Here is a 17,260-nt window from a genome sequence, read left to right on the forward strand (position 1 = left end):
GAAACATGATTGGCTATCTGTGTATTGTTCCCGCCTTTGCTTGAATGTCATTCGGTCCTCAAAGTGTCAACATCTTTTCGAAACCGGAAATCTTTGCAAGCTGGGAACTTCGGCATGAAAAATGCTAAGGTGGTTAAAAGTTGACGAGTATCTTTAGTTTTAATTTAGGTTGTTAAAGCGTTAATATTTCCTCAAAATGTCCAAAATACAGCTGTTGAATCTGTTTATCACCGAACGGTTAACAACGGCAGCTGTTGAGCTATTTGGAGAAAATAAAACCGAGTACCATGACCGATTAAAAGCAGCGGCAGTTGATATATTCAGGATAGTGGAAAAGACGATAATAGAGTACTTGGAAGAGATATCCAGCTCAAAGCAGGAGAATGGTCGTTTACGGAGGATTCTTCTGGATTTGGGAGCAGGTTTGTGACTAGTAAACAGCATACGATTAAAACAATACCGATGACTGCTAATGCACATATTAATCCACAGTTGCATTCGTCGCAGTAGGAGAAGGGCGGTAGACTGCCAGTCTTAAGGCGATGATGTCACTCTTTGCCACTCCAGAATGCCTGAGTCAGAACCTGTTTTTTTTGTTGTTGCTAACATTCCAATCCTTGTATTCTGTGTCATTGCCAAACATTTTTCGCATGACAAGGAGTGGAATGTTAGCTCAAACAAACTGTATTTCCCCAGGTTAAGAAGCGGGGCATAGGCCTAAATAATTGTGAAGGTAGCCAACTTGAATTGATGTGAATTGTGTTTGAGTTATTTATCGAATGTGTAGAACCTTATTTCCCATCCTTCTCCCCAGACCCCCAGCAGCTAACTCGGGAGATTCCCCCTAAGCAGCAACAACAACCACACTGTGAGCAGGAGTGGAGCCCCAGTCGGGTGCAGGAGGACACAGAGCACACATTGATTACAGAGCAACAGGCGGAACTCAAGGCCAGTCAGGATACCACAGAGGTCACACAGTTTATATTTCCTCCTCCCTATATGGAAAGTGACTGTGATCAGGACAGTGAAAAGGACCCTCTACCCACCAACACCACTGTCGGAATCAAAACAGAACCCGATGATGGCGAGGACTATGGAGTATCAGAACCAATCATTGACTCTCAGCCCCTCTCTGAACTAGGTCTACATCCAGACTCTAAAGTCTGCACTGAGGCCAAGATAACCAGTGAGCTGAAAGCACCGTTGAGGGCTCACACAGAGAAGCGGTTACACATGTGTACTGTGTGCAGGAAAAGCTTCACCAGGGCAGGCCAGTTAAAAATACATCAGAGAATTATTCACATCGGTGAGAAACCATACAGCTGTACTGAATGTGGCAAATCATTCAACCACAAGGAAATCCTGGACAGGCATATAAACACTCACACTGGAGTGACACCATACAAATGCCCTGTGTGCAGTCAATGCTTCATTAGCAGAAGCCATTTAGGAAATCACCGGAAAATTCATCAGAAAGATGAAAAACCATATAAGTGCAAAGAATGCTCCAGGTCCTTCAAAGGCAAGGGAGCTCTGGTCAGGCATATGAAGACTCACAATGGAGAGAAACCTTATCAATGTTTTGAGTGTGACAAAGGCTTCACACGTCAGGGACACCTGACAGAGCATATGAGATCCCACACAGGAGGGGAGAGCCTATTTAAATGTCCTGTGTGTGAGAAATCCTGTATATCAGCCGTGGTTCTAAAACGCCATCAGCTAATTCACACTGGAGTGAAACCATGCAGCTGCCAGGAGTGCGGAAAAAGCTACAGTCTGAAGGCAACACTAAAAGAGCATATGAGGAGTCACACAGGGCAACGACTTCAGTGTCCTATGTGCGAAAAATGTTTCACATTTAAAGCAGGTCTAAGACAACACCTAAAAACTCACAATAGAGAGACACCATACGTGTGCAGTGATTGCAGTCAAAGTTTCAGCCGTAAATCGGACTTGATAGGACATATGCGCACTCATACAGGAGAGAGATTATTCCGGTGCCTTCTATGTGAGAAATGCTTTATATCAGACTGTGATTTAAAACGCCACCAGCGGATCCACACTGGTGAGAAACCATACAGCTGTAAGGAATGCGACAAAAGCTTCACTCTTAAGGGAGGCCTGAAAACGCACATGAAGATACACACAACACGGAAACCCTACTGCTGCCATGAATGTGGCAAATGCTTCCTCCACAATACGAGACTGACAGACCACATGAGGAGCCACACAGGTGAGCAGCCGTACAGGTGTGATGTCTGCGGGAAATGCTTTGTCTATTCGAGCGATTTGAAAAAGCATGAGAGAATTCACACAGGTGAGGAACCATACAGGTGTGTTGAATGTAACAAATGCTTCAACTACGAGGGCAATTTGCTAAGCCATATGAGGGTACACACAGGGGAGACAGGAGAGGAAGGAGAGGAGCCTCCAGCGTATCTCTGCAGCGATTGCGGCAAAAGCTTCCATCAGATGCGAAACCTTAAGCAGCATATGAAGAGTCACAAACAGAAGGCAATGCTGCAGTGCACTATGTGTGAAAAAGCTTTTCCAAAGGAAAGCCAACTCAAACTCCACGAGAGAATTCACACTGGAGAGAAACCGTACCTGTGTAACACTTGTGGGAAAAGCTTTAGCAGGAAGGAACACCTGAATGGTCACATGAGGACTCATTCAGGGGAGAAACCATACATGTGTCCTTCGTGTGGTAAATGCTTTTTATCAACAAGCGATCTTAAACGCCATCAGAGAATTCACACTGGCGAGAAACCATTTCGCTGTAACTATTGCGATAAATGCTTCAATCAGATGAGTTCCCTGAAATCACACATGAATAACATTCACAAGAGGGAGAGCACGTAGTTCTCGGTCAGGTGTAAAATGTGTCCATCAAAAGATGGATAGGCTCATTGCAACTGACACTGTTGTGCCTGTCAGAGAACACACTGTACATATGAAGAGTTCACTTGTTTTATAAAGACTTTACCAGCGGTTAAAGTATAATTAATTTCTTCCCACTACCGGACCTACATGTGCGTGTGCCTATAGACCCAATAAATGTATCGGCCTAATCATAGAATTACATATAGAATTCCTATTAATTAAAAAGGATGTCTGTGGACCTAGTGAAGATTTTTCACAACTTTTAAAATGTATTAACTAGTATTGTGGTATAAACACAACCAGTCATGATGTTTTCATATGATTGTCAATCACTTCAAAGGGCTCCAAGCTCATCTACTCAACATATTTCCAGCCTCCAAACCAGTGGTTGGTTGACTTGGGCAGGACCTCACCGGCACTGAGTACTGGTACTTCAAATGTTCTACTGCTTGAGCTCCCGTTCCTCTTATAGAATATTAGCTCAAAAGTACCAGAACCTATTTCAGTCCAAGTCGAGCACTGTTCCAAACAGTGGTGACTGGAAAGAGTAATCTGTTACACAAAACACCAAAAAGTCTAATGACATTTGGTGATTGTCATTAGGCCAGAATTGATGCGTCCACTGCTGTCGGCACGTGTCTGTCGGCCACTCATCTCTACCTTGGCAAAATGTCAGTGTTCTCATCTGACCACATCGCATATTGGAGCATAGGCTATACCACCAGTTTAAGTCCATTTGCTAATTTTCTTGACATTTTGTTTTAATCATTGTGATAGGTTCATGTTTAACTGGTACGGCGTACCCAAACTATTTATTTTGCTGGGACGCCATACCGCACCACCTTACTTTCACACCTGCTGTTTACTAAATATGTCTGATTAAAATTGTAATTGAATGACTCATTTCCCAACTTTTCTTTTGCTTTGTTTTACATGGCATAACAGTTAGTGCAAATGCAACATTTACATAACATGCCATATGTCACACAACAGTACAAAACTATACACATGATGCAAAAAGTTCAACAAAAATGTATTACACAACATTTGCAATAGTCATGTGGGTATTTATTTTGGCTCATATACCAGTAATTCAGTGATAAGTCAGTTAATTAATGGACCAGACTCCGATTGATTATTACTGTTGCTTGCTATAGTGCTCCTTCAATGTTGTCCACTCTTCAACACAGACCCAGGCCTGAAAGCTTCTCATTTCCTGTGGGTGCAGTACTTGTGTAACTGAATTGGCACCCTAATCCCTACATACTGAGAGTCCTGGTCAAAAGTAGTGCAAAATGTTAGGCTGCGTCCCAAATGGCACCCTATTCCTATGTCCATCACTGGATCAGGAAGTCTTCAACCAGCTTGTTGAAGTTGGCAGCAAACCTCAGGTGCAGGTTGTGTTTTCCTTCCGGGAACAGATGCAACCTGGACACCGAAGAAGATGTTACAGTGGAGGTTGTACGTATCATTAGTGGTTGTAGCTAAACATTGACATAGAAATGATGTACAGTCAGCATGTATTTTCATACAATGCCTCTATAAGAGAGGAAAAGAGAAGGAATGTAATGTGGGAATCAGCTCACCTTGAACCCTTGATGTGTTTGAGGAGATACTGAGGGTGGAAGCTGGGCACCATGGGATCCTTCTCTCCGTGGATGATGAGAGAGGGACAGCTGATCTGAGGCAGCAGCTCCATACAGATGCTTCCTGAACAATATAGGACCGACAGAACACAAGTCTAAGGATCTATACAGATACTCCCTAACACAGGAACTGACAAGTGGAACTGGAAAATTGGAATCTGCTGCAAAGATGTTGCTGCCCTTACCTTCTGGTCTCTGGGCGAACTGTCCAATCCCGTCCACCCATCCTTCCCAGGTCTTAATGAAGAGCTCTGCCCCATACACTTCCTCCATGGGCCTCCTCATCCTCTCACTCCACTGAGACACATCACGGATCGCTGAAGACACATGGACACACACAGGCTGTATTACACAAACCCAGACACATGCAGAGCTGCCTCATCCAGTCTCTCCAAAGCATGCTCGCACACACCAATAAGAGGACCTCACCATTGTAGATCTTTACATCTTGTGGTGAGACATATGCGTTGGAGCCCCACACCACCATCTTATTGACCAGGGAGGGGTTCCTAGCTGCTGCGATCAGAGCAGTAATGCCTCCGTCACTCCAGCCCAGCAGAGAGAACTTTGGAAATCTCAACGCCTACCATGGGAAAGACACACATTCACAGATAAGCAATGATGGAAAAGACACACACACACACGTTCACAGATAAGCAATGATGGAAAAGACACACACACGTTCACAGATAAGCAATGAAGGAAAAGACACACACACGTTCACAGATAAGCAATGAAGGAAAAGACAAACACACGTTCACAGATAAGCAATGAAGGAAAAGACACACACACGTTCACAGATAAGCAATGAAGGAAAAGACACACACGTTCACAGATAAGCAATGAGGGAAAAGAATACAGACATTCACAGATAAGCAATGAGGGAAAAGAATACAGACATTCACAGATAAGCAATGAGGGAAAAGGCATACACACGTTCACAGATTAGCAATGAAGGAAAAGACAGACGTTCACAGATAAGCAATGAGGGAAAAGAATACAGACATTCACAGATTAGCAATGAAGGAAAAGACAGACGTTCACAGATAAGCAATGAGGGAAAAGGCATACACACGTTCACAGATAAGCAATGAGGGAAAAGAATACAGACATTCACAGATAAGCAATGAGGGAAAAGAATACAGACATTCACAGATAAGCAATGAGGGAAAAGAATACAGACATTCACAGATAAGCAATGAGGGAAAAGGCATACACACGTTCACAGATTAGCAATGAAGGAAAAGACAGACGTTCACAGATAAGCAATGAGGGAAAAGAATACAGACATTCACAGATAAGCAATGAGGGAAAAGGCATACACACGTTCACAGATTAGCAATGAAGGAAAAGACAGACGTTCACAGATAAGCAATGAGGGAAAAGAATACAGACATTCACAGATAAGCAATGAGGGAAAAGGCATACACACGTTCACAGATTAGCAATGAAGGAAAAGACAGACGTTCACAGATAAGCAATGAGGGAAAAGGCATACACACGTTCACAGATTAGCAATGAAGGAAAAGACAGACGTTCACAGATAAGCAATGAGGGAAAAAGCATACAGTCGTGACCAAAAGTTGAGTGACACAAATATTAATTTTCACAAAGTTTGCTACTTCAGTGTCTTTAGATATTTTTTGTCAGATGTTACTATGGAATACTGAAGTATAATTACAAGCATTTCATAAGTGTCATAGGCTTTTATTGACAATTACATGAAGTTGATGCAAAGAGTCAATATTTGCAATGTTGACCCTTCTTTTTCAAGACCTCTGCAAACCGCCCTGGCATACTGTCAATTAACTTCTGGGCCACATCCTGACTGATTGCAGCCCATTCTTGCATAATCAATGCTTGGAGTTTGTCAGAATTTGTGGGGTTTTGTTTGTCCACCCACCTCTTGAGGATTGACCACAAGTTCTCAATGGGATTAAGGTCTGGAGAGTTTCATGGCCATGGACCCAAAATATCTATGTTTTGTTCCCCGAGCCACTTAGTTATCACTTTTGCCTTATGGCAAGGTGCTCCATCATGTTGAAAAAGGCATTGTTCGTCACCAAACTGTTCCTGGATGGTTGGGAGAAGTTGCTCTCGGAGGATGTGTTGGTACCATTCTTTATTCATGGCTGTGTTCTTAGGCAAAATTGTGAGTGAGCCCACTCCCTTGGTTGAGAAGCAACCCCACACATGAATGGTCTCAGGATGCTTTACTGTTGGCATGACACAGGACTGATGGTAGCTCTCACCTTGTCTTCTCCGGACAAGCTTTTTTTCGGGATGCCACAAACAATCGGAAAGGGGATTCATCAGAGAAAATTACTTTACCCCAGTCCTCAGCAGTCCAATCCCTGTACCTTTTGCAGAATATCAGTCTGTCCCTGATGTTTTTCCTGGAGAGAAGTGGCTTCTTTGCTGCCCTTCTTGACACCAGGCCATCCTCCAAAAGTCTTTGCCTCACTGTGCGTGCAGATGCACTCACACCTGCCTGTTGCCATTCCTGAACAAGCTCTGTACTGGTGGTGCCCCGATCCCGCAGCTGAATCAACTTTAGGAGATGGGCCTGGCGCTTGCTGGACTTTCTTGGGCACCCTGAAGCCTTCTTCACAACAATTGAACCGCTCTCCTTGAAGTTCTTGATAATCCGATAAATGGTTGATTTAGGTGCAATCTTACTGGCAGCAATATCCTTGCCTGTGAAGCACTTTTAGTGCAAAGCAATGATGACGGCACGTGTTTCCTTTCAGGTAATCATGGTTGACAGAGGAAGAACAATGATTCCAAGCACCACCCTCCTTTTGAAGCTTCCAGTCTGTTATTCGAACTCAATCAGCATGACAGAGTGATCTCCAGCCTTGTCAACACTCACACCTGTGTTAACGAGAGAATCACTGACATGATGTCAGCTGGTCCTTTTGTGGCAGGGCTGAAATGCAGTGGAAAAGTTTTTGGGGGGATTCAGTTAATTTGCATGGCAAAGAGGGACTTTGCAATTAATTGCAATTCATCTGATCAATCTTCATAACATTCTGGAGTATATGCAAATTGCCATCATACAAACTAAGGCAGCAGACTTTGAAAATGTATATTTGTGTCATTCTCAAAACATTTGGCCACGACTGTACACACGCTCACAGAAAAGCAATGAGGGAAAGGCATACACACATTCATAGATAAGCAATGAGGGAAAAGACATACATAAGTTCACAGATAAGCAGTAAGGGAAAAGACACACACGTTCACAGATAAATAAGGAAATATACTTGGCTGACTGTCCTCACATACAAAGAGCAAGAGAGAGGCAACTGTAGTTCATGTTCTCCAGACTAGTCCTGTTTCTCTGTGTTGCGGAGAAAGTCACTATAGTCTTGTGTGCTGACTTTACAGTTGCGGAATATGCAATATTAAGAGACACACTCTACATGCCCTGTACAGCAACATTTTAAAGCATCTTCCCAATGTGATTCCTGATTGGTTTGACTCTGACCTGCATCAGGTCCACAGCGTCCTTGGCGTCCCTCTCAAAGAAGTCCAGAGGGAAGTCTCTCTCCGGGGGGCGGGAGTTTCCGTACCCGCGAGGGTCCCAACCAATCACAGTGAAGCGGTCCTTACTCAAAGACTTCAGCTGCGGCCCAAAGTCAGTCTGAGCACTTCCTGTAACAGGAACACACACTGCTGGTAACCAACATTATAGAGGGTCTATGCCTGTTCTGATGAGGACCCAAAACAACTTACTATGTGTTCTTATGAAATTTTCTATACCGTAGGCCAGGTATTCCCAAACTGGGGCACGTGCAATGCCGTCGGGGGTACGCCAAATAAAAATGTGATTCACATTAAAAATATATTTTTAAACTGATTTATATTTAAAAAAATCCTTCACATTTTCAAACAGTCCATTTATATTTTCCAAAGGGGCTATACATTTGGGTGAGGTTTTATTCTCGACTGAGTAGCCTCGTTTCACTGCCAAAAATAAAATGAAACCATCTAGTGTTCAGCGAAATAACAACACAATGTCAAATACAGGTAGCCTAGTCAAATAATTAACATCCAATCACATTAACTGTTACTCTCTCGCGGGAAACCTTCACTTTTGCGCTGACATTTAGAAACAAAACATGACCATTTGAAAAACAAGCCACGGGATTTTTTTGAGCGAGAATAAAGACAACTTTCGAGTAGTAAGACATGTATAAAAGCAACAGATACCATTAATAAGAAGGGGCGAGAAGCGTCTTATATGGTGAGCTACCGAGTGGCTAGGACAGGCAAGCCCAATACTATTGTGGAGGACTTAATTCTTCCTGCTGCCGCAGATATGGCCGGGGGAAAGGCCCAAAAAACTATACAGACAATGCCTTCATCAAACAACACTGTTTCACGACGCATCAAAGCCATGACAGAGAGACACAGTGGAGTGGTAACGCGTGTGCAAACAGTTGCTCCCAACGCCACTTGTGTACACTGCAGCATCTACCGAGAGGCTCTTGCTGCCAAGGGAATGCCTGACAACTTGAACAATGTTTTGAACACTACAGTGAAAATGGTTAACTTTGTTAAAGCAAGGCCCCTGAACTCTAGTGTATTTTCGGCATTATAAAATGATATGGGCAGCGACCATGTAACGCTTTTACAACATACAGAAGTGCGCTGGTTATCAAGGTGCAAAGTATTGACACTTGAGACAGGCTTAAAGTTTTCTTTACTGACCATACAGTGGCAAGAAAAAGTATGTGAACACTTTGGAATTGCCAGGATTTCTGCATAAATTGGTCATAACATTTGATCTGATCTTCATCTAAGTCACAACAATAGAAAAACACAGTCTGCTGAAACTAATAACACACAAACAATTACACGTTTTCATGTCTTTGTTGAACACACCATTGTAAACATTCACAGTGCAGGGTGGGAAAAGTATGTGAACCCTTGGAGTTAATAACTGGTTGACCCTCCTTTGGCAGCAATAAACTCAACCAAATGTATTCTGTTGTTGCGGATCAGACCTGCACAACGGTCAGGAGGAATTTTGGACCATTCATCTTTACAAAACTGTTTCAGTTCAACAATATTCTTAGGATGTCTGGTGTGAACTGCTCTCGAGGTCATGCCACAGCATTTTAAATCAGGTTGAGGTCAGGACTGACTGGGCCACTCCAGAAGGCATATTTTCTTCTGTTGAAGCCATTCTTTTGTTGATTTACTTCTGTGTTTCGGGTCGTTGTCCTGTTACATCACCAAACTTCTGTTGAGCTTCAATTGGCGGACAGATAGACTTACATTCTTCTGCAAAATGTCTTGAAAAACTTGGGAATTCATTTTTCCGTCGATGATGGCTAGCTGTCCAGGCCCTGAGGCAGCAAAGCAGCCTCAAACCATGATGCTCCCTCCACAATACTTTACAGTTGGGATGAGGTTTTGATGTTGGTGTGTTGTGCCTTTTTTCTGCATTCCAAACAACTCAACTTTAGTTTAATCTGCAAAAAAATATTTTGCCAGAAGAGCTGTGGATAGCTGATGTTCTGAAAGAGCGGCAAAATCTGGACCCCTACAAATCACCTGGGCTAGACAATCTAGACCATCTCTTCCTAAAATTATCCGCCACAATTGTTGCAACCCCTATTACTAGCCTGTTCAACCTCTCTTTTGTATCGTCTGAGATCCCTAAAAATTGGAAAGCTGCCGCGGTCATCCCCCTCTTCAAAGGAGGTGACACTCTAGACCCAAACTGTTATCAGACCTATATCTATCCTACCCTGCCTTTCTAAAGCCAAGTTAACAATGTCACCAACCATTTCGAATCCCACCGTACCTTCTCCGCTATGCAATCTGGTTAATGAGCTGGTCATGGGTGCTCAAGGTCTTAAACGATATCATAACCTCCATCGATAAAAGACAATACTGTGCAGCCGTATTCATCGACCTGGCCAAGGCTTTCGACTCTGTCAATCACCGCATTCTTAAAGGCAACAGCCTTGGTTTCTCAAATGACTGCCTCGCCTGGTTCACCAACTACTTCTCAGACAGAGTTCAGTGTGTCAAATCGGAGGGCCTGTTGTCCAGACCTCTGGCAGTCTCTATGGGGGTGCCACAGGGTTCAATTCTCGGGTCGACTCTTTTCTCTGTATGCTTCAATGATGTCGCTCTTGCTGCAGGTGATTCTCTGATCCACCTCTACGCAGAGGACACCATTCTGTAAACTTCTGGCACATCTTTGGACACTGTTAACAAGCCTCCAGACGAGCTTCAATGCCATACAACATTCCTTCCGTGGCCTCCAACTGCTCTTAAATGCAAGCAAAACTAAATGCATGCTCTTCAACCGATCGCTGCTCGCGCCCGCTCGTCTAGCATCACTACTCTGGACGGTTCTGACTTAGAATATGTGGACAACTACAAATACCTAGGTGTCTGGTTAGACTGTAAACTCTCCTTCCAGACTCACATTAAGCATCTCCAATCCAAAATTAAATCTATAATCGGCTTCCTATTTCGCAACAAAGCCTCCTTCACTCATGCTGTCAATCATACCCTTGGAAAACTGACTATCCTACCGATCCTTGACTTCGGTGATGTAATTTACAAAATAGCCTCCATTACTCTACTCAGCAAATTGGATGTAGTCTATCACAGCGCCATCTGTTTTGTCACCAAAGCACCATATACTACCCACCACTGCAACCTGTATGCTCTCGTTGGCTGGTACTCGCTTCATATTCGTCGCCAAACCCACTGGTTCCAGGCCATCTATAAGTCTTTGCAAGGTAAAGCCCCGCCTTATCTCGGCTCACTGGTCACCATTGCAGCACCCACCCGTAGCACGCGCTCCAGCAGGTATATTTCACTGGTCACCCCTAAAGCCAACTCCTCCTTTGGCCGCCTTTCCTTCCAGTTCTCTGCTGCCAATGACTGGAACAAATTGCAAAAATCACTGAAGCTGGAGACTTATATCTCCCTCACAAACTTTAAGCATCAGCTGTCAGAGCAGTTTACTGATCACTGCACCTGTATATAGCCCATCTGTTAATAGCCCATCCAACTACCTCATCCCCATACTGTTATTTATTTGTTTGCTCCTTTGCACTCCAGTATCTCTACTTGCACATTCATCTTCTTCACTTCTATCACTCCAGTGTTTAATTGCTAAATTGTAATTATTTCACCACTATGTCCTATTTATTGCCTTACCTTCCTAATGTTACTACATTTGCACAGACTGTATATAGACTTTTTCTATTGTGTTATTGACTGTACGTTTGTTTATCCCATGTGTAACTCTGTTGTTTGTGTCGCACTGCTTTGCTCTATCTTGGCCAGGTCGCAGTTGTAAATGAGAACCTGTTCTTAACTGGCCAACCTGGTTAAATAAAGGTGAAATAAAATAAAATATATATTTTTAATTATCCAGGTGCTTTTTTATGAACTTCAGACGTGCAGCTATGTTTTTTTTGGACAGCAGTTGCTTCTTCTGTGGTGTCCTCCCATGAACACCTTTCTTGTTTAGTGTTTTACGTATCGTAGACTCGTCAACAGAGATGTTAGAATGTTCCAGAGATTTCTGTACATCTTTAGCTGACACTCTAGGATTCTTCTTAACCTCATTGAGGTTTGCAGGACGGCCACTCCAAAAGAGAGTAGCAACAGCGCTGAACTTTCTCCATTTATAGACAATTTGTCTTACTGTAGACTGATGAACATCAAGGCTTTTAGAGATACTTTTCTAACACTTTCCAGCTTTATGCAAGTCAACAATTCTTAATCTTAGTTCTTCTGAGATCTCTTTTGTTCGAGGCATGGTTCACATCAGACAATGCTTCTTGTGAATAGCAAACTCAAATTTTCTGAGGGTTTTTTATAGGGAGCTCTAACCAACATCTCCAATCTTGTCTCATTGATTGGACTCCAGGTTAGCTAACTCCAATTAGCTTTTGGAAAAGTCATTAGCCTAGGGGTTCACATACTTTTACCAACCTACGCTGTGAATGTTTAAATTATGTATTCAATATAGACAAGAAAAATACAATAATTTTTGTTTTATTAGTTTAAGCACACTGTGTTCATCTATTGTTGTGACTAAGATGAGGATCAGATTTTAAAAAATTGCCTAATTTATGCAGAAATCCAGGTAATTCCAAAGGGTTCACATACTTTTTCTTGCCACTGTAATTTTCACTTGTCTGATCGCTTGCATGATGACGAGCATCTCAAACGACTGGCCTATCTGGGTGAAGTTTTTTCTCGCCTGAATGATCTGAATCTAGGATTACAGGGACTCTCCGCAACTATATTCAATGTGCGGGACAAATTGAGGCTATGATTGAGAAGTTGGAGCTCTTTTCTGTCTGCATTAACAAGGACAACACACAGGTCTTTCCATCATTGTATGATTTTTGTGTGCAAATGAACTCAAGCTTACGGACAATGTCAAATGTGATATAGCGAAGCACCTGAGTGAGATGGGTGTGCAATTACGCATGTACTTTCCCGAAACGGACGAAACAAACAACTGGATTCGTTATCCCTTTCATGACCTGCCTCCAGTCCACTTACCGATATCTGAACAAGAGAGCCTCATCGAATTTGCAACAAGCGGTTCTGTGAAAATTGAATTTAATCAGAAGCCACTGCCAGATTTCTGGATAGGGCTGCGCTCAGAGTTTCTTGCCTTGGCAAATCGTGTTGTTAAGACACTGATGCCCTTTGCAACCACGTCCCTATGTGAGAGTAGATTCTCGGCCCTCACTAGCATGAAAACTAAATACAGGCACAGACTGTGTGGGAAATTACTTAAGACGGAGACTCTCTCCAATACAACTCAACATTGCAGAGTTATGTGCATCCTTTCAAGCACACCCTTCTCATTAACCTGTGATGAGTTATTCACCATTTTTGATGAACAAATAAAGTTTTATATGTAAGATGGCTAAATAAAGAGCATAATTATTGATTATTATTATTATGTTATTATTTGTGCCCGGGTCCTATAAGAGCTCTTTGTCACTTTCCATGAACCAGGTTGTGACAAAAACTCACACTCATTCTTATATTTAATAAATGTATCGTATAGTAGGTGTGTGGCAGGCTTACAATGATGGCAAAAAACAACATTTGAGAGTGCACTGACCCTGGTGCTAGAGGGGGTACGCAGCTGGAGGTTGAATGTTTGAAGGGGTACGGGACTATAAAATGTTTGGGAACCACTGCTGCTTGAAGTCCTCAGTCACCTCTCAACATCAAAGTCACAATTACTAATGTTGATGCTCTGATGGGCAGATGCCTTAATCAGTAGTGTGACGTATGATTTAGGCTACTCCATATTTGAAAGAGATCATCATCTACAACTTTAGACAGTCAATGGACAAGGCTTGGGGGAAGTGACAAAGGTTGGTAGTGTTGTGCACCAGACTAGTGTAGCCCGGGGACCATGTTACTAGTGTTGTTACCTACCCAGAGCTCCAGGCAGTAGTAAAACAGCATGGTCTCCTTTTCCAGTCTGCTGGTAGAACAGATCCACCCCATTCACACGCTCTCTGCCTGATACCACTGACGTACTGAGGGGAAAACAAACACAATTAGACAGATTATCTACTTGATGAATAAATTCTGACAATTCATGCATATTTTAACTGATAATCTATGACATACATCATGATCGGCTATGAAAAGCCAACTGACATTTTCTCCTGAGGGGCTGACCTGTTGCACCCTCTACAACCATGAACGTTTGAACATCTTAGCCATGTACTGTTATAATCTCCACCCGGCACAGCCAGAAGAGGCTTTGCCACCCCTCAGAGCCTGGTTACTCGCTAGGTTTCTTCCTATGGAGTTTTTCCTAGCCACCGTGCTTCTACATCTGCATTGTTTGCGGTTTGGGGTTTAAGGCTGGGTTTCTGTATAGCACTTTGACATCAGCTGACGTAAAAAGGGCTTTATAAATACATTTGATTGAAATTTGATTGGTCTCCAACCAAATGTATATTACATTTCATGCGCTGCAACTGGAGCCAGAGATTGGTAAATAGCGCCATCGTCTGTCAATATATTAAACTGCACTGATAGCCAGACAACATGCATGACAGCTGTATTGGAGGCATAAACTATTCTCAGTATTTTCATTGCTAACCACGAAGCATTGTTGTAATATCTGCAAATAATTCGCTAGCTAGCTACCGTAGAATACACATCGTATTTAAGGACACTTGAACTGCATGTATTACCAGTAGAGCTGGACTCCTTGCATAGCCTTTTTTGTAACAGCGTTGCGAAGTCCTCTTCCCCAGAATAACATCGCCATTTCGTTGACAAAACGTTTCTAAATTGGTTTCACCTCGCACAATTTCTCATTTGACTTTGTCACAGCGTAACTATATTGACAGGTAAACGTGTAAAGAAAAGTTTGTTTTGGTGAATGAATAGCTTGAACAACCTGCCGACAAATTCGACACAAGTGTGCGTTTTGGCGAAAGTACGGAGGCAAATCTTTCACTAGCTCATATTAGTCAAAGGGTCATGGCTAGATGGGATACAGCTCTTGTTAAATTAACGTCAAATTGAAATTATAACCATTTTTCCTTACTTTAACCAAATTATCCTAACCGGTTACGTTAATTATCACAACATGCTGTTTAAGTTCTAGCCTGCTACGAAAAGTTAAATCTGATGTTTTTTTTTTTAACCAAACCTCGATCTCTTCTAGCCATCACCTGAGCAAAAATGGTCTATTATAGTGACAAGATAGGCAAGTGACCGCTCTAATGGAAATTACGTGTCCTTATTTCTCTAAGTATACTATTTAATTATACAGTGGTACAGTTAAATGTCATAGTATCACTACAGCCCCCATTTGGCCAGTGGTTCCCAAACTTTTTATAGTCCCGTACCCCTTCAAACATTGGAGAGTCTGTCTTAAATAATTTTCCACACAGTCTGTGCCTGTATTTGGTTTTCATGCTAGTGAGGGCTGAGAATCCACTCTCACATAGGTACATGGTTGCAAAGGGCATCAGTGTCTTAACAGCCGATTTGCCAAGGCAAGAAACTGAGCGCAGCCCTATCCAGAAATCTGGCAGTGGCTTCTGATTAAATTCAATTTTCACAGAACCGCTTGTTGCAAATTCGATGAGGCTCTCTTGTTCAGATATCGGTAAGTGGACTGGAGGCAGGGCATGAAAGAGATAAGGAATCCAGTTGTTTGTGTCATCCGTTTTGGGAAAGTACCTGCGTAATTGCGCACCTATCTCACTCAGGTGCTTTGCTATATCACATTTGACATTATCTGTAAGCTTGAGTTCATTTGTACACAAAAAAATCATACAATGATGGAAAGACCTGTGTTGTCCTTGTTAATGCAGACAAAAAAGAGCTCCAACTTCTTGATCATAGCCTCAATTTGTCCCGCACATTGAATATAGTTGCGGAGAGTCCCTGTAATCCTAGATTCAGATCATTCAGGCGTAAAAAAACTTCACCCAGATAGGCCAGTCGTCTGAGAAACTGGTCATCATGCAAGCGGTCAGACAAGTGAAAATTATGGTCAGTAAAGAAAACTTTAAGCTACTCTTTCAATTTAAAAAAACGTGTCAATACTTTGCCCCTTGATAACCAGCGCACGTATGTTGTAAAAGCAGTACATGGTCGCTGCCCATATCATTGCATAATGCAGAAAATACACAAGAGTTCAGGGGCCTTGCTTTAACAAAGTTAACCATATTCACTGTAGTGTCCAAAACATCTTTCAAGCTGTCAGGCTTTCCCTTGGCAGCAAGAGCCTCTCGGTGGATGCTGCAGTGTACCCAAGTGGTGTCGGAAGCAACAGCTTGCATGTGCGTTACCACTCCACTATGTCTCCCTGTCATGGCACCATCAGTACAGATTCCAACACATCCTGACCACCAAAGTCATTTGATGTCACAAAGCTGTCCAGTACTTTAGAAATTTCCTTTCATGTTGTCCTGGTTTCCAGTGGTTTGCAGAAGAAGATGTCTTCCTTAATTGGCCCCCTATAAACATAATGGACATATACCAGGAGCTGTGCCAGGCCCGCCACGTCTATCGACTCATCCAACTGTAATGCATATAATTCACTGGCTTGTATGCGAAGCAGTAATTGTTTCAAAACATCTCCTGCCATGTCACTGATGCGTCGTGAAACAGTGTTGTTTGATGAAGGCATTGTCTGTATAGTTTTTTTGGCCTTTTCCCCCAGCATTGTCCCAGTCATATCCGCGGCAGCAGGAAGAATTAAATCCTCCAAAATAGTATGGGGCTTGCCTGTCCTAGCCACTCAGTAGCTAACCATATAAGATGCTTCTAGCCTCTTGTTATTAATGATATGTTGTTTTTATACATGTCTTACTACTCGAAAGTCGTCTTTATTCTCACTCAAAAAACTCCAGTGGCTTATTTTTCAAATTGTAACTTTCGTTTCTAAATGTCTGCGCAAGAGTGAAGGTTTCCCGCAAGAGAGTAACAGTTAACGTGATTGGATGTTAATTATTTGACTAGGCTACCTATATTTGACATTGTGTTGTTATTTCGCTGAACACTAGATGGTTTCATTTTATTTTTGGCAGTGAAACGAGGCTACTCAGGCGAGAAAAAAACCTCACCCGAATGTATCTCCCCGTTGGAAAATATAAATGTACTGTTTGAAAATGTGAAGAAAAAATAAATGAAATATATATATATATATTTTTTTAATGTGAATCACATTTTTATTGGTG

The 17,260-nt window shown here is 42.4% G+C and overlaps 2 protein-coding genes across 11 annotated transcripts in view; one reads left to right on the plus strand and one right to left on the minus strand.

The window, feature by feature from the left end:
• The first annotated feature begins 65 nt into the window (after nucleotides 1-65).
• Nucleotides 66-3,788, plus strand: LOC129869536 (oocyte zinc finger protein XlCOF6-like). The gene is made up of 2 exons (XM_055944026.1): nucleotides 66-422; nucleotides 815-3,788. Exons 1-2 carry the CDS (start codon nucleotides 197-199, stop codon nucleotides 2,860-2,862), a joined length of 2,274 nt encoding a protein of 757 aa, XP_055800001.1. The 5' UTR covers nucleotides 66-196; the 3' UTR covers nucleotides 2,863-3,788.
• A 141-nt stretch (nucleotides 3,789-3,929) lies between these two features.
• The window catches only part of LOC129869534 (exocyst complex component 2-like), a 196,599-nt gene continuing 183,268 nt past the window's right edge, over nucleotides 3,930-17,260 (minus strand). For 9 of the 10 annotated variants that reach the window (XM_055944020.1, XM_055944014.1, XM_055944016.1 and 6 more), the window contains 6 exons: nucleotides 13,983-14,086; nucleotides 8,020-8,186; nucleotides 4,959-5,112; nucleotides 4,715-4,846; nucleotides 4,470-4,593; nucleotides 3,930-4,311 (listed from right to left, as the gene is read on the minus strand). In XM_055944020.1, the coding sequence (XP_055799995.1) occupies nucleotides 4,221-4,311; nucleotides 4,470-4,593; nucleotides 4,715-4,846; nucleotides 4,959-5,112; nucleotides 8,020-8,186; nucleotides 13,983-14,086 (772 nt within the window). In that variant the 3' untranslated portion in view covers nucleotides 3,930-4,220. Of the gene's footprint in view, nucleotides 4,312-4,469; nucleotides 4,594-4,714; nucleotides 4,847-4,958; nucleotides 5,113-8,019; nucleotides 8,187-13,982; nucleotides 14,087-14,755; nucleotides 15,018-17,260 lie in introns of those variants that run through there. The other variant, XM_055944024.1, reaches the window with a different exon arrangement.

This window comes from Salvelinus fontinalis, chromosome 14 (assembly GCF_029448725.1).
Source record: "Salvelinus fontinalis isolate EN_2023a chromosome 14, ASM2944872v1, whole genome shotgun sequence".
Classification (NCBI taxonomy): domain Eukaryota; kingdom Metazoa; phylum Chordata; class Actinopteri; order Salmoniformes; family Salmonidae; genus Salvelinus; species Salvelinus fontinalis.

What these genes read in the sequence shown, in the direction of transcription:
- LOC129869536 (XM_055944026.1), top strand. Translation starts at nt 197, where the DNA reads ATGTCCAAAATACAGCTGTTGAATCTGTTTATCACCGAACGGTTAACA. An exon ending in TCTTCTGGATTTGGGAGCAG is followed by an intron (nt 423 to 814) that starts GTTTGTGACTAG and finishes CCTTCTCCCCAG; the next exon opens with ACCCCCAGCAGCTAACTCGG.